We start from the raw sequence: 18,370 nt of genomic DNA, 5'->3' as shown, positions 1-18,370 counted from the left end.
GGCTTTTCCTATAACCTGATGGCCAGTTATTAAGGAAGTAGGCGCAGAGCACATTGAAAACCGCCAGTTGTATTCCGGAACCGGGTGTCTCGCCGGAAATGACCTTATATAAAAGTGAACCAAACCCATGCATACGACACATCAGAGCGCGGCTTTATTGATAACCTAATGAAAGGTCAGCAAGAAACTAGTCTCCGACCATATCTGAACCGGTAGTGTTCCGGAACCGGTTCCGGGTGTCCCACCAGAAGTGTCCAAATATAATAGTAAACCAAACCCATGCATGCGATAACCTGACGGACGGTTAGCAAGAAAATAGTCTCAGACCAAATTTGGGACAACAAGTCGTGTCCGGGAACCGATTTTGGGTGTCTCGTCATAAGTGGTAAAATATAAAAGTGAACCGAACCTATGCGACACACCAAATCGCTGCTTTTTCAATAACCTAATTAACTATTTGGGAGTACCGATAGTGCTGAAGAACAGGTAACGAGTGCCCCGCCAGAAATGGTAAAATATAGAAGTAAACCAAAATCATGCATGAGGCTACCCATTAAGTACGTCACGATCGTAGGGGAGAGGGGGTTGTTAAAGTGTGACAAGCAATGTATTAGGTATAGAAAAAACCCGTACGAAGGGGGGAGGGGGAGCTTCGAAAATTCAAAATTTCAGCGTGACATACTTAATGGATGCTCTCCATGGAACACATCAATTCGCGGCTTTTAAGGTAGCCTGATACTGCCCATAATCGCATAGTCGACGGAACCACCATTGACAATGTCCGCATTCACAAGTTGATATCTATCACATGTGGATAATTGGGACCAGTTTTATTTAACAGAGCACAAGATCTAGATGTAAATGTTAAAAAAATCAACACGAATGTTGTTGTTTTTCGGATAACCAACCGAAAATGGTATGTTAGACATACGTAATGCCTGACGTTCATAGGCACAATGTGTGTTGAAAAATGGACAAATTGAGTGGAAAAATTGCGAAAAAATCCACGTAGTTCTGGTGGGATTTGAACCCACGTCTTCCCAAGTACGCTAGACAGGGCGCGTTAACCAACTCCGCCACAGAACAAGGTAACAATTCTGTGAAGTAGAAAGCCAACCTGAACCCAAAGCCCACCTCACCCCACGTTCTTTCCTCGCAATTCACCATCTCCTTCGGTCCTTAGATGTCCACTTCCAACACTCTCTGAGCAAAGAGTTTTTTGAACACATTTTTGTGGGAGTTTTTTTTAAGAAAATAAATGAAAGTGTCTTAGGGAAAAATCCTGGTGACAAATCAATATTTTTGGTAATTTGTGATCGATTTTTAAAAATTTTTTGAAAAATTCCTCGAGAAATTAAAGTAAATCAATACATTTTTTGGTAAATATTTGGAAGAACTCCTGCAGAAATAACAGAGAAACCAATGAATGATTTATTGTTCATTTTTTTTGGGAAAAACCGTTGGGTTTTAAAAGATTCCTCGTTAAAAAAGCTGAAAAAATCCTAGTGGCATTTCTGATAGTATTTCTTAGGGAATCCCCAAGGGAAATCCTGGAGTAATCCTCGAATAAATTTCCGAAAGATTCCCCGTAGCAGAGATTTTCCCGGTAAAACTACCGAGACAATTCTGAAAAGATATCCTGAAAAGAATTCGTGAAAAAAATTCTGCGAATGAATTCTAAAATAAAAAAAATCAAGGGGAATCCTTGATGAATTCCTGGAGAAATCGTTATAAGAATTCTCAGAAGAAACCATAGAGAAATTAAATACTGACAAATACCTTGAGGCAATTCCTGGAGGGTTTTTTTTTTTGAAGAATTCCTAGAGGAATTGTTACAGGAATTTCTGCAGAAAACCTGCTTTACTTCCTTTTCGAAGGAAGAACTAACATTTTGTGGTACTTGAGAGAGTTCGACTGATATGTGTGATCTTGCTACTTTATCGGCGCTGCAGTCTTGGAGAATCAAAACGACTGTTTTAGATTTGTCCCGACGTTTCGACTCTGTTTCGAGTCTTCAAAGGGAAGAAGACTCGAAACAGAGTCGAATCGTCGGGACAAATCTAAAACAGTCCTTTTGATTCCCCAAGACTGCAGCGCCGATAAAGTAGCTAGATAATATTTTGTGAGTTGTTGGAATGGGATTCGATCAGAGGTCCTCGGCGTGAGGAGTTAACCATCACATCAGATCCGCTCCAAGTGAATTTCTCGAAGAGAGAAAAAGCCTAAAATGAATAACGCGAAGAATCTCGAAAGTAATTCTCGGAATAAAAATGCTCTAGAAATCAAAAAGAACCGTTGCAAGAACCTTTGAAGGAATCCTTAGAGAAATTACTGACAGAGCCCTTGGAGAAATTCGTGGAAGATTTTTTTGAAGAATTTCTAGTGGTATGCTTGAAAGTACGGCTTGAATAAAAACCTGGAAATTTCGTTGGGGGTTTTCTAGAGAAACCCTTGACAGAATTTCTGTAATAATCCTTGGAGGAACCTTTTGGCAGAAATTTTTGGGGAAATTACTTCTGGAATTTCCTCAAAGATTTCCAAGAAAAAAACTCCTTCAAGGGTTTAAGCGGGAACTCTTTGAAGTACTCTTGGGATAGCTCTCTATGAACGTGTTGGAGAAATCAATGGAAAAATTCCTGGGAGATACCTTTTGAAAATTCCTGGAGAAGTTCTGGTAAACCATATATAAGTAATTTCTAGATGAATCAAGAATCTGCGGGAATAACTAGATAAATCCTTGAAGCGATTCATGGAGGAATTTCTTTACTTCTGAGAAAAAAGAAGAAAAAAAAACAGTGAAAACTTGTTAAAAGAATTTCAAAATTATTTACTTGAAAAACTCTAAAAGAATCCTTGGATAAGCTTATAGTGGAGAAATGCATGTAAAAATCAGTGACAGAATTACTTCAGGGTTTCTTGGAAGAATCCTTGACAAATTCCGTGAGAAATTTCTGAACAATTAAAGGAGATATCTTTAGAGGAATATTTTCAGTGAAGTCACGGAGGTTACTCAAAGTTACCTACTGAGTGATGAGCGTTTACTTGCATTATGTGCATTTTTTTTAATAAAAAAAACATAATGTGTTTTTTGTTTTTTTTTTTCACGTTTTCAAATCTGTAAGAAGATACCCAGGCAACCAGTGATCGTATTAGATGATGCATAACATGTTAAAAAGGAGACGATATGCGTACATTTTACATGCGCCTAAATGGAGGCATGCATGCATATGGCCTCCATTTTATCCTCTTATGCAACATGTTATACGATTACTCTTTGTCTGGGTAGTTTCTCAGTGAAATAAGGAATTGTTTCCGCCGTGCTGGATAAAATCATGTATGTGATTTTTTCGATAGTTCAGAAACATAACTTTGTTAATATTATCTATTTTTGGCTCTGAGACGCGTTCGATAAGTCTTGTATATGCCATTGGAAGTTGCTCTTTCGCATCGAAAATATTTCAGCAATTACTTCATAAAACTCTCCATATATTATCTATATATATAAAAATGCAGTGGCATACGTGGGACCGCGCATAACTTGCGAACGGAAGGTCCGATTTTGGTCGTTTTAATTTTGTTCTGTTAGTTTTCACCCAAGGAAGGTTTATGAGGCAAAAAACATGGAAAAATTGAGAGTTTTTGAAAATCGATCTTCCAAACATTTTGTAACCGGGGACTTGGTCTTGGCTAGAAACTTGAAACGTCAAAAAACGCAGTAGGCAAGACAAAGTTTGCCGGGTACAGCTAGTTTTAGTTATATTTTCATTGGCTCTTCTGAAACTCCGTCATGGATTACTTGAGAAATTTTTCAAAGGACTCGTTTATTAAATTCTTTGGGAATTTTTCTATGGATTCCTTCAAATCTTTCTTCTGTATCAGAAATTCTTACAAATATTCATTTCTAAATTTTTCTGCCACTGATTTTTTTCAGAAAATCTTCCAGAGATTCTTTCAGAAACTCGAAGAGGCATTTCTTAAGAAGTCCTCCAGTGATTTGTTTAAGAATCGTTATCTGTATTCGATCGAAAATTCCCACCAGAATATGTTCAAGAATTTATTCGGGGATTCATCCAGAAAATGCTGCAAACATTCCTCCAGAGATTGTCGTATTATTTGATTTTGTGGTTCAGGTAGACATTGTTCTAGTGCAGCAGAAGTTTATTCAGATATTTCTTTAGGATTTCCTCCAGATATCCCTCCATGTTTTCCCGGAAATTTTTCCGGTACTTACTCTAAGAATTCATAAGGCAAATAAATCAGAAATACTTTTGGGCATTTCAACCAAAACTCATTTTGAAATATTTCAAAGATCAATTGTAATGTCCCAAGAGTTTGTTCTAGGAATCTATACAGAAGCTAATATCGGCAGGCCCCCAGCAATTCATTCTGAAATATGTCTACAATCCTTTCAAGAATACATTAAAAAAATCCTTCAAGAATTTTATCAGAAGAATTTTTAGGTATTTTTCTAAAAAATTCTCAACAAACTTTTCTAGAAATCCCACTAAGGATTCTCGACAAGTTGTTTCAAATTTTTCTTCAGGATGCTTTTCAGAATTTCCTTTAAGGCGAAACTTGAAGCATTTCCTCACTTTTTGGTTTTTGATTTTTTATTAAATAACGAAGCAATATTTTCAAAATCGGTTTTCGTGCACATGTAGAGTATGGATCAAGGTATCTTCTGATTTTTTTTGTAGTGGAAAATGTTTTTCGTTTTTGCAGAAACCATTTTTGAACAAAATTTCACATAAAAATGGTTTCTGCCAAAATGGAAAACATTTTCCACCTCAAAAAATTCAGAAGATACCTTGATCCATACTCTACATGTGCACGAAAACCGATTTTGAAAATATTGCTTCGTTATTTAATAAAAAATCAAAAACCGAAAAAATGAGCAAATGCTTCCAGTTTCGCCTTAAGGATTCATTCAGGATTTTTTTCATGAATATCCCCAGATACGTTTGCAGAATTGAAGGAGTTTCTTCATTAATGTCAGCAAGGGATCTCTTCAAAAGTACTTCCATGTAATTTTTCAGAAATTTCTCTTAAAATTTCTTTAAAAATCCTACGTTGATTCTTTCGGAAAAATTTTCGAGGGTTCTTCTAATAACTCTGGAAGAGTTTTTCAGAGAATCCCTGAACAAGTTTCTGAAAAAACGGCAGTTTTGAAGGAATTTGTGAAAGAATACCTGGTAGAACTGGAGAACTCCCTGCAGGTACTCTTAAAATAATATTATGAGAAATTCCTTAATGAACGCCAACGAATAGATTCTGAAGTTATTTCTTCCAGAATTGCTGAGATAATATTTGGAGAAATTCCTGAATCTTAATCACTACCAGATCCGCATTACACAAAAGTAAATTCAATACCTCACCGTTATTTTTATCCTTCGACAGTTTGTAATTTCCGTTTTTTGCCTTTTTGTACGACAGTGTACCTCTTCAATGCAATGAGATCTCGCTGGTGGGTTGGGTGGAACGTGATTTACATGAACAAGACTGCTCGCTCCCGTGTCGCACGAGACTTTGAAATTCATGTTTCACTAACCCGGAGCAGCGGTATCGATTTTCGCGAACGCTACCCACATTACATGGGTAAGTAGGTACCCACGTAGATTCGTCTCGTGCGGGGTACAGTTACATACGAGCGCTTAAATATGTTAATTTCTGCAAAACGATGCACGGGGATAGACGTAGACTGGGAGGGGAGGATGACTACGGTAGAGCAGCGGAGACAACCCAACCGAGAAGTTACAGGCTTAAAGCAGTGCGGGGGCGGCACCACCGGAGCCAAGTCGACATCCGGAGATCGCTTTTCCGTTCTTTGTCTTGCGGTTACCATAAAGTCTATACTAAAACTGTTTTGACAGGCTGCTTCCACCGGAGTTCCGGACGGATGCGGGCGGGTAGACGGCAAGATTTTCCTTTCTTTTCATGCTATTTTATGTGGTGCCCTCGCCGCCCGCCGCCGTGGTTGTAAAACAAGCGGAAGTAATGTAGCATTTCGAGAGAATGAAACCGAGAACCGATGTGGGGGTTCGAGGCAGACACGAAACTTCCTCCACAATGACACAGTGCCTTCCTGTGAGAGGAAGGAAGGTAGGGCGGTGGTTGTTCGGAGCCACAAGAATGTTGTCGGAGGCACGGAAGCTGATGTTCGGGTCGATGGATCGAGTCGCATTTCGCAATCTTACCTGGTGAACACGAGGCACAGCAAGGTCGCCGACAGGATTGTCAGCTGCTGGGACAGGGCTGATTGTGATTTCTGCATCGCTCGATGAAGATCATTCTGAAATGAGGAAAAATAGTGAGTTATGGGGCTGTCCATAAACCACGTGGTCATTTTTTTGGGACTTTTCAACCCCCCCCCCCCCCCCGCGTGGTCATTAGTCCATACAAAAATTTTTATTTGTCCATACAAAATGGTCATTGGCCGAACCCCCCCCCCCCCCCCCCCCCTAATGACCACGTGGTTTATGGACAGCCCCTTATGAGCATTTTGGTTTCCTTAGTGAAAGCTGTAATAACATAGAGTACCAAGCGTCTCCATCGTCTTTTGTCTGCTGCTAGGGACTTCAATGAGCAGTGACGAACCTTGTTTTGATTTTCGTGTGGGAGAAAGATTGCTACTTTTTATTCTTCCACAATCTTCCCACTCAAATGAGTTTTCTATGCAAACAATTTAGATAGTCATGCTAGGTATTTATTAGCGTGGTTAAAAAAATCGTTTTTGCTCCACATCGTTTATTCGATTCGTAACCAGATTATATGCCTTCCCCCAAAATTTGAGCTCATTTGGTTGAAAATAGGAGGCAATCAGTGAAGTACTAGATTGAAAGTAGTGAGCTGGATTTTTGTATGGTGAGATGTTCAATTCTCCATTTTTGCAATGAATTGGTGCAAACAGCGTGGGTTATATGATTTCTTGGCTAATTTGATGCTGTTTGAGCAAAAGTTTGGGTAACTTTGTTGTTGTATTATTTATTTCATGCAACCAGTGTTGTTGAGTTCCGAGAGAATCAGTGAGAGAAACTGATATTTTCTCTCTGTTTGAAACAACCGCTTCGATCGGTGTGTTGGTACAGCCTACATACACTGCCACTCGGGAAATGAACAAGTTTACACGTTTAATGGCTAAGTTCATTCAGCCGCACCAACCGAATGGACAGTCGGGCAGCAAGGCCGTGATTCTCTCACGCATTGATCGAAGTCGGTTGTAAACATTGCGGTGCTCAATCACTTGGCGATAATTTTCGCAGAAGATTGCTGAGTGCGTTCATTTTGATCGAGTCAGTTTCCCAGTTGCCCCAGCTAGCAAGCATATGTTCTGGTTTCGTCATCAAACCCAACATAGACCCAACCGCACGGTGTACAATATTTAGAAAGTAATACATTCCGGAAATCTGACAGTTTTTTGATGACGTAATTGAAATCGTTCATAGGCGTTTCCTCAATGATCTAGTACTCCTCGCCAATTTGATCAACGTAAAACGATAAGAACGACGTCACATGTTTACATCCAAAAATGGTGTTTACATACGTTACTAGCCTGCCTTGTGATATTTATGCCGTGCCCAACCGTTATCCGATGTGGGTTCAGCAGTGGCCCAGCATTCGTTAAAAAATTGACCCGACTTCCGATATTTTTTCAGTGTGGCGGAATGTTGGTGCTCCGTGCTCAGCTAGTCATTTAAGTGACTTTTTTTTTTTCAAATGGCAAGGAATCGTTTCCTGTTAGATGGTTGCTCTGTCTGACTGAAATCGTTTTTAGATGACTAGAAGCAAACATAAGTGAAACGATTTGTCGGTTACTGTTCAAATGACTTACTGCAATACTAACTTCATGCAATACTAAGGGGTATCTACCGCTAAAAAAATAAAACATTTTGTTCCTTCAGAATATTCGTAGTTACACGGTACTGTACCGTGTCAAAATTTGAGTTGAATTCATCAAAGCAAACCATAGTTGACAATTTTGATTAAAAATCGGCGTCTGTCTGATCAATTATGAGATACAGTGTGTATTTCCAATTGATTATAGCTTTTATTTTGAAAATCGGTCGACAAATAGCTGCAAACTGAGCTTCCGAAAATTATCAGACTGCGATAGAAATTGATTCGATCAAGACACAAAACATGAAAGGCGCAATCGGATCGGAAAGTGATAATGAACTACCGATTGGCAGAGACGATTCTATCAGTTCATGACAAATACATGCGGTGATGAACACTTGTTTAAATGACAGCAGTGCAAGATCACTCAATATTCATTCAGATTTTGAGTTACTGTGCCAGTTTTCAAACGTATAGGTGATGCCAGGCCCTTTGCTGTGGGTGTTGATTGAGTGGGGAAAGAGTGGTTACTGATCGGGTTTTGAACTGAGTGAAAACATCCTTGCATGCAACTTCAACATCGCAGTTACCCAAACTTTTGCTCAAACAGCATCAAATTAGCCAAGAAATCATATAACCCACGCTGTTTGCACCAATTCATTGCAAAAATGGAGAATTGAACATCTCACCATACAAAAATCCAGCTCACTACTTTCAATCTAGTACTTCACTGATTGCCTCCTATTGAAACTGCACAAATCCTTTAAAGTTTGTATGGGAATTACTATGGGTAAAAGATGTTTTTCATTCAATCGACCGTAGCATTTTCCCAAGTGAGGGTTAGTTGACTCTTGGTACACCCAGGCAACTCGACCAGCCACAACTTTGCCGAGGACCGCATTCAAATCAAACGCCCTATTAATTACGTGCAATTCCTTTGGACATTTCAAAAACATTTTACCGTATGCGTGATAATGTTTGCACCATCGTACAAATAAGGTACCCATGTCACCTGTACACACAATGTCTTGGTTTTTATTGCATGCAGGTAAGCTCTAACTCATATCACAGTAGGTTGCGGGTAAAAAAATCCGATTTCTTAAGTTTAAAATTTGCACCATGAAGGGGTAGCAGCGGTAGTCGGGACTTGTCCACGCGCAAATGTTAAAATAGTTATTTATGCAACAAGTTGCAAAATGATGATTTTTTCAGCACGAGTCGTACATTTATCCAACGAGGCTTGCCGAGTTGGATAAATACGACAAGTGCTGAAAAAATCGAGTTTTGCAACGCGTTGCATACAACATTTTTTGCAATTATGAAAAATACCCTTAGTACGATCATTTCTAACTGCTCAAGTGGTCAGACAGGTCTCAGCTAAAACCACGTGCGAGCATCCATGCGTCCATTTTTCTCAATCAGGTAGGCTATGTCAATAAGTGTCACTACTCGGAGTCGCGTCGTAAACGAGTGTTTTTTGTGCTGCTGCTTCTAACTCTACGTCTGTTTGGCTGATCAAATCAGAATTAGAATCGCTTCTATTCAGGTTTGATCTGCCGAACAGACATAGGATCAGCCATTGAATAGACAAATTTACACGGAAGAACATTAGTGCTTGAGGAAACTTGTGAAAAGTGTACCATTGTAAAGGTGCCGAAAAGTAGTACTTTTCGGCACTTTCAAAAGTGCCGAAAAGTACTACTTTTCGGCACTCTTGAGCTAGTCAAGAAAAGTAGGCCATTTCTGCACAGTTCCGGCAATTGAAAAGTGCAATCTTATGGCAAGTAATTGCAAAAAAGACATTTCAGGAGTGTTCAGAAGATCCGTAAAACGATCTTAGACCGAAAAAAAGCAAGGGCAACTATTCCCGAAGGTGTCCACTGGTCGTCCAAGGTTAACATGGATTAAGAAAGCTATCGCTGCCACCAAAAATAAGATTTGGGTGAATTATATGCGCTGAATGAGAAAAATGGCAAAGAAACGCTAAATCAGCGACTAAATGGCATGGCATATCGAAAAGGAAAATTACGGTGGCCTTTATGATCCTTCGACCATAGAAAAAAAAACTTACATTGTTACCAATGGCATCCAGGAGCTACGAGTAGCGCCATATAAGAAAGTCTTGAATTTGCCCGAACGCAACCTCCGTTTTTTTCGATTTCCGAAAAACTATCGATCCGTACCAAATTCCAGAATTAATAGTTATCATAACTTTTGTTTGTGTGTCAATGTCTACACCATTAGGCAATGTCAAAATAAAAAAATAAATTCAAAAATTGTTAATATTGACTTTGACTCTACCACGGATACTTTTCAACGTTTGCGCGTGGACAAATCACGAGCTAGTTTGCCACTTAGTCATTATGCAAGTGTGAAACTAAGAAAATCAACACTTTTTATTCACAGTCTACTATGATATGAGTTATAGCTTAAATGCCTGCAAATAAAACCAATACATTGTCTCCACAAGTAAAACTGGAATTTTATTTAACGATGGTGCAAACATTATCACGCATACGGTATTTAGATTTTTTTCGGTCAATCCATTGCAAATTCTTGTGGAAATTCTATTTATTTTGTCTTTGAGAATTTCTTTGGCATTTTTTATTGAGATTCCTACTGTTATTATGTATTTTATATATTATTATAGTTCTGAAAATGATTCGACAATTTCTCTAGAAATTCCATCCGCAACTTCTTTAGAAATCTTTTCAAAAATATGTTTGAGAATTGTTTAAAAAAATCAATTAAAATTTTACAGCAATTCCTTCCACAATTCTTTCGGTATCATCTTTGTGAATTCCTTCAGCCATCCCATTGAAGTTTCCGAAGACATTTTCAAAGAGATACTGATAAGAATTACCAAAGGGATTTCCTTCAGACATTGTCGAAAAAGATTCATACGGAGTTTTCCTAGCAATTTCAAAAGATATTTGCGCAAAAATTCACGAATTATTTCTGAAAGATTTGTTAAAGAATATGTTGAAGGAATTGCGGAAGGGATACACAAAATAATTCATGGAGGAATTCCCACAGGAATTGTCAAACGGTTTTCCAGTTATTACCAAAGAAACTCATAAAATAATTGTTGATGGATTCATAAAAAAAATACTGAAGTAATTTCCGAAGGCATTTTCGAAAAAAATGCTGATGCTGTTGCCGGAGGAATTACCGAAGGAATTCTGAAAGAGTTGAAAAAAATGAAGAAATTCTCAAAACAAACATGAATAGAGTGTCCATTTCCCGGGCATTTTCCTTGTCCCGGGATTCGGGATAAAAATTGTAGCATATCCCGGGAAATCCCGGGATCCCGGGATTTTTATGAAATACAGATTTCAGTGGAAATTGAGATGAATTTTAAGTAAAACACTATTCAGCTAATGTCTATCCATTTTGGTGAATATGGAGGGACTATTGTTACAATAGTCACTCATAAAAACAGCTTTTTTAGTTTCAGAAATCCGATAAATAATAGGGACCCTAAACTAAATTGCAATATGCTGCTGGAGAGCTAGCAGTTCTTTTTTGATAAGTTGCAAAATATGAATGCAATTTGCCCAAAATGCTTTTAGGGACCGTCCATATACCACGTGGACAGAAAAATCGTGATTTTTGACCCCCTCCCCCCTCCCCGTGGACAAGCATGGACTTTTCACTGACCCCTACCCCCCTCCCCTAATGTCCACGTGGACGTCTGAAAAAAACGATTTTTTTATAAAAAAATGTGATTTTCATTTTTTTTAAGTTTTTTTTTTCAGATAAGGCCGATGCAAATATTTAATTTGTTTTATGTCACCTCCACCCCCCCTTAAAACATCCGATAATATTGAAGGGGCGAAATAAAAACATGGCGGCCCATGGTTCCATTTCAAAAGAAAAAAATTACGAGCAACTATTTTTTAATAGTTAAAACATATTTTTTCAATAGTTGGTGTAAATTTTCAATAGTTTTTTTTTTGTTTGTTCCTTATTTATTTTTGCCCCCCCCCCTCGTACCCGATGAGAGGTCTCGGACATAAAAGAAAAATAATATTTGCATCGGCCTAATGATGCATTAAATAAATATATATTTTAAATTTATATTTTACGAATATTTTCGTATTACAAATTATCTAGATATGTTACCTGGCTCTCTGAATGTTTGTTCAAACTATGATTGTCCCATAACTACAGCAACTCGCTCATAGTGATATGATTTTGACTTTAATGTGCTATACATATTTTATATTTGAGAAGAAATTACTTGTTGAATTTCTTGACTTCAAAGAATCTATAGATATGTATTTCAAAACTTTGAAGTATTTTTAAAAAAAATATATATAAATCCATACAGAATTTTAACGAATATCACTGTCAGTTTATAAAACAAGGAATATTAGTATTAAAGCGAAGATACAATGAAGCAACGCCCCGAACCTTGAGAGCACAAACCCCAAGAACCAAATGACAGGCTGCGCGAATAAGAAACCCGGTATTATAAAATCTGAAAACAAAATCTCTGAAATATTTTTCGAAAGAATCGCTGGAGTAATTTTTGAAGGAATCCTTAGATGAATTTCTAATGGCGAATTTGGAGAAATAATTGAAGGAATCTATAGACTAAATTTTGAAGAAATTGCAAGAAAACTTCCGGAAAGCTATTGTGGAAGATTTTTTGAAAAGGTCCCTGTAGTATTCAACCTATAAAGAAACTTGAAGAAATCCATGGAAGATTTTCTAAAGAAATCCAATAAAATTATCATTTTTTCGAGAATTTATCAACAGAGTTTCTGAATGAACCTCTGGAGAAATTAAAAAAAAATCGTGGATTAATTTCTGAATCATCCCATGCACGCGTTTCTAAAAAAACTGTGCTAATTCTGGAGGAGTTTCTAGTGCAATATTTTATAAACTACCTGAAGTAATTTCTTGGAATGTTTAATAAAATAACCCGAGAAAGAATTCATGTAGGATTTATTAGGAATCCTTATAGAAATTTCCGTAGCATCCTTGGATGAATTTAGTGTAAACGGGGAAGACATTATTTTTTTTTTTCGAAAAAGCGGTGTGACCTCAAGCGCTCGGCTGCGAGGCTCTGCGATACTCTAAGAGAATATTTTGTGGAATACAGGTATGTTCCGTTTTTGTCACTATCCGTTATTATGACTATCCGTTTTTGTCACTATCCGATTTCGTCAACATTACATTCCGTTTTTGTCAACACCAAAGTTTTTGTCAAATTTGTTACCTCGAAGACGAGTTATTTTTAATTTAACATTAATCTTGAGGCAATGCATCCATGAGTGAATTTGAACCAAACACCAATGATGACATAGAAGACGTATACGCTACAATAGCTTTAAACACATTGCAAATTTAGCTGGAGATAATATTAATTCATGCTTTCTCTCACGCATAATTTTTCTTCTTATTTGAACATGAGCAAAATTAAACCAATAGTCCGATAGAGAAACAACTCTAGCTCTACGTACCAACTGGAACTTGGCCTGCCTCTTTAAGTGTCCTTAAAGAACTTAAACAGTTCGGAGTTTTGCCCGCCATTGCCTGATTTTTTACACTATGTGCAATCTTTTTTACAAGACTTTTTTTTAGTGCAATAAATTCCACGCGGTTTTTTTCACGATTTTTTTTTATCTGTATTTACGAGATTTTTAGCCCTAGGCTAGTTCATCTCGGGACCCAAGCTGTACTTCCCTTCCGAAGGAAGAACTCACATTTGTGAGTTTGTTGGGAGTGGGATTCGATCCCAGGTTCTCGGCGTGATAGTCAAGTGTTCTAACCATCACACCAGGTCCGCTCCACCTCTACACGATTTTCTTTAAATTACGCGATGTGCTGAATTCTTCTCTTCTGGTCACTATTTCTTTCCGACGGGGCACAAATTTCAACCAGAGATCTCTCTAGTCAGACTTGATACCCTGTCCAAATTGTCTCGTCCGAAACTGCTATATTTACTAGGTAAACTGGAGATTTCTAAAGAATTTTATCCGGGATTTTATCTTTCGATTGCTCTAAAAATGCAATCTTGGCTTCCTTCAGTAATTTCCACTAACAATTCTACCTTGTATTCCTTCAGATTATTTAATGGATTTCTTCTAAGATATCGTTAGGAAATAAATCAGAAGTTTCTTTAAGTGAATTAGGAGTTAAGTCTCCCAAAAATAAGTTTATCTAAAGTCTAGGAGGAGTCTAGGAACTTGACAAACGATCTGCGGATTTATCCAGCAACTACTGAAGAGTTCCCAGGAGAATCTAAGGATTCCCAAAAAATCCTAAAGAAATCTCATCAATTCTGAACTTATACAGGATTCCTAGAAGGAATTTTCCAAGGTTTCCCACTAGGAAATTCTGGAGGATTCTCAGAAATAACTCCCCAGAGATTTCTACACAGAACATCATGAGGACTCCCTGAAGAAATTTCTAGAGGGTTTGAGAAAAGAATTCCTGGAAGATTACTAGACTAAACTACTGGGATATTTCCAGGAAACGCAGTAAGAGTCGGGGAAAATTATTATTATATTATCTTTTTTAACGAGATTGTCAGCCCAAGGCTGGTTCATCTACTAATCATGGGGAAATAACAAAGATGAAAAATAGAATCCTCTTGAAAGTATTTAAAATAATATTTCCAGTAGGTGTTGGTGATTCTACTGTGCATACATACCAAAACATAAACCTGTAGGAATCCTTATAAGATTTTTTTTGGATGGAGGACATTCCAGGGAAAAATATCATGAGGAACTCTTTAAAGAATCTAAGAAAGAACTTCTGATGAAATTCTAGAAAAAATGTTGAAGGAATCCCAGAAATAATTTTTGGGGGAACCCCTGGAGAAATATCAGAAAAATGTTCTGGAGGGATTTCAAAAAATAATCTTGGAAGAATTCCCGCAGGAAGTTCTGAAGAAACGGAGATACTCCTATACTTCAAAAGTAAAATCTTGGTGAATCTCCAAAGCAAATTGAGTTGGATTAATTTCAACAGGGTGTCTAGTTTAAATCCCAAATTGATTTTCTTAGCCCACCTTGTGCATTAGGGCCATTCTAGACCCAAACTGTACACTACATCGCGAGCTGTTCCCATCATAAGGAAGGATAATAATTCGATTTCCTGGTGGAATATTTGCCCAAAGAAACTCCAGGAGAAATTAAAAAAAGACATCTAGGTTGATCCGAGAAGGAATTTCTGAAGAAATCATAAGGGGCTGTCCATAAACCACGTGGTCATTTTTTCGGGACTTTTCAACCCCCCCGCGTGGTCATTAGTCCATACAATTTTTTTTATTTGTCCATACAAAATGGTCATTGGCCGAACCCCCCCCCCCCAAATACCACGTGGTTTATGGACAGCCCCTAAGGGGCAAAACTTCTTTTCTCTAAAAATTCTTATCGAATTCCAAAAGATAAACAAGCGGCATGGTACAAGGTAATCTAGAAGAATTCTGGAGGAACTTCTTGGGGAATCCAATATTCTGGAGAAGTTACAAGTGCTTGCATAGAAAAATTCCTGGAGATTTCCTAAAAGTATCCTAGACGAAACTTTTATAGGGATCTGTGACGATGATACTCGTGGAGAAATGCCTTCCAGAAGGAAGTAAACATATCTTTTTTGTTGGGATATCGAAATTATGTTCCTGGAGATTAATAATTCCTGGAAGTATGTCATATTTTAAAACGTCGATCCGGATCCTGGAACTATAATATGTGTCATTCTTGCGTTCAACGAAAATAAATTTCCAAAAATGTGGTCACAAATATGGTGAAAACCTCTTGTCGGCGTCACAGTCAGAAAACTGTAATTCGAACTGGTTACAGATGTGCTAAAATTAATGTCTTTAACAATTAAATTTCATAGTAAACAGCATATTTTTACTTTTGGAATGTGTTTTACAGTGAAACGTCCAATTCATATTAAAATGTTGCTAAATATTTTGTCAAAGAAAATTATTCCGTTTTTATCACTATTCCGTTTTTGTCAACTGAAAATCGCGGACCGTGTTGATAAAAACGGAACATACCTGTACCTGACAAAAATCCAAACAGGGAGTGTAGCTAGTCAGTAAGTAAAGTTTAAGCATTCTTTATTTCAGCATCCAAAGCCAATATGAAAGTATCGTGCATGTCAAAGTTGTTCAGACCTAACTGGGAATTCATAAATTAGGGTATGAGTTGAGCATCCTTCTTCATCTTGTGCCCCTTAATTGATCCTATTTTTAAAATACATTATTGAGACATCGCTCGTTTCCATCCTTTCTGATATGGTGAAAAAGTTCAAAAGTTCAAAACCTCTCTAACCCGGAATCTAACGCAAAACAATCTGGCGATTTGCCAGATATCTGCCATAGAATGTACAATAAAAAGAATAATTAAAAATTGTCTGATATATTAAGCATGGTTGAACTCCGCATAGCCATTTCTTATTTTTTTATGATCAGTTCCGAAACAATGTACAGGTGCATTATAGCTTTTCAAACATCTGAAATACATATCTAAAACTGGCTTTATTTATATCTGCTTGACCAGTGTTGGCAGCTACAACAAGAATTGCGGCTATACACTACGCACTAGAGCGAATCGTCTCTCTTCCCTCTGATCAATATTTCATTTTTGCGGATAGTCTCAGCTCAATTGAGGCTATTCGCTCAATGAGGCTTGTGAAGCACTCCTCGTATTCCTGAGCGAAATTCGATCAATTTTGTGTGCTTTATCGTCTTCTTCTTCTTCTTCTTCTTCTTTGTGGCTCTACGTCCTCACTGGGACTTGGCCTGCCTCGCTTCAACTTAGTGTTCTTTGAGAAATTCAGAGAAATATTATAAAAAAATGTCTCGATAAGGAGAAGCGACGATAAACAAATTTATTTAAGAAAAAATATTTCTGTAAACACTCAAACGTAAGCTAGATTAGCAGTTTTGAAAATATGGCACAGAATTATTGTTAGAAATGTTCAAATTATTGCATAAATGTCATGAAAAAATTAAGTATACTAGTTTTTGGTTGGTTAAACTTTAAAATGGGATTGATAAAAGCTAAAATAAATAGTTCTGCATTGAAATGAAGACGTGCCCTAATGCCTGTGGAGTATATCTGTTTGATACTAGCATTACTAAATGAATTAGAAGACTGCTAAGTGAAAGAACTGGAAGTAGTGCCAGAATTTTTGTTCCCTGTTTATTTAAAAGCAGATGCTCATACAAAAATGCAAGATATGGTCAAACAATTGGTTTATTTCATTCAATCTGAAGAAAAGTATTATAAATGAGTCTTAGTTGTGAACCACATTCATTTTTAACATGATTTATTTGAAAAGAATGTCTAAATTATGAAACAAGCAGTTCATGCTAGAAATTTGAATACCTTCAGTGCCATTTCTCGAAATATGAGCCGTCCAATGTATGTTATTTCAGCCAGAATACAGTCTGGAAGATATTGGGAGCTATTAGAAGACGTAATAGTAGTAAACGCTGTGATTTATGCAAGTGAAACCATAATATTTCATCGAAACAATACTTAAATACGTGATTTTTTGATGGTGTGCGTTATTTTTTTCTGTTAAAAACATTGTTTTTCGACCTGCTTTGGTCATGAAACTTTCATTGCATTCTTTTAAAACACTTCCGATAAAAATAACTACATCAAATCTCAATTTAGAAACATTTACAATATTATGACATATTTATATGAGATGCATGGAAAATTAATATTGCAACACTTCCAAAAACGACCTTATTCATGATTTACAAGTCTATCTATAATGCAGGTCATCATACAAAATGACTTTGTTGGATATTTTTCGAAATTTCTCAGTTTTTTGTTATGGAATTCTAAAAAATGTTCAATTCGGCTAAACGAATGTCTAGGCGAAAAATGACTATTGAAGGGTTTTTACCCTCGTTTTTGTTTCAGTGTATATGTAAGTATGATGTGTCACATTTTTATAAAACAGTACTAGCTATACTTTTACTACGATAAAAAAGTTTTATCATAAAATAAATCTTTTGTATGAGTTTCCTGACACTTTTTTGAAAATTTTTTAGCCTTGGCTAAACGAATGTCTATCACTGTATAATATCACCTTGGTTTGGATCCCTTTACATTGCTCGATTCCGGGTAATGATAAAGCGGACTCGCTCGCCAAGGTGGGTGCTATGGAAGGCGATATTTATGACCGTCATATCGCTTTTAATGATTTTTTTTTGATTGCTCGTCAGCATGCCTTGGTCAGTTGGCAACAAAAATGGGATGCAAGGGAAATGGGCAGGTGGTTACATTCAATTCTCCCACAGGTATCGAAGACGGCGTGGTTCAAGGGGTTGACCATGGGTCGAGATTTTATCAAGTTAATGTGTTGACTTATGTCCAATCACTACACTCTGGGCTCTCTATCGAATAGGGCTCACAGATAGCAATCGCTGTAGCTGTGGTGCTAGATATCAACCATGTTGTGTGGGAATGCACCGAATACGGTATTGCCAGATCTGATTTATGTGCATCCCTTAGGGCCCGAGGGAAACCAGAAAGGAAGACATTAGAGATGTGTT

At 37.3% G+C, this 18,370-nt stretch overlaps 1 protein-coding gene across 4 annotated transcripts in view; it reads right to left on the bottom strand.

Annotated features, from left to right (window-relative positions):
* The window catches only part of LOC109408817 (potassium channel subfamily T member 2), a 564,841-nt gene that overhangs the window by 159,729 nt on the left and 386,742 nt on the right, over positions 1-18,370 (bottom strand). For all 4 annotated transcript variants that reach the window (XM_062854367.1, XM_062854368.1, XM_062854369.1 and 1 more), the window contains exon 9: positions 6,195-6,289. In XM_062854367.1, the coding sequence (XP_062710351.1) occupies positions 6,195-6,289 (95 nt within the window). The remainder of the gene's footprint in view (positions 1-6,194; positions 6,290-18,370) is intronic.

Source organism: Aedes albopictus, chromosome 2 (genome assembly GCF_035046485.1).
Source record: "Aedes albopictus strain Foshan chromosome 2, AalbF5, whole genome shotgun sequence".
In the NCBI taxonomy this organism is placed as follows: Eukaryota; Metazoa; Arthropoda; class Insecta; order Diptera; family Culicidae; genus Aedes; species Aedes albopictus.
This window is presented reverse-complemented; position numbering and strand designations above follow the sequence as displayed.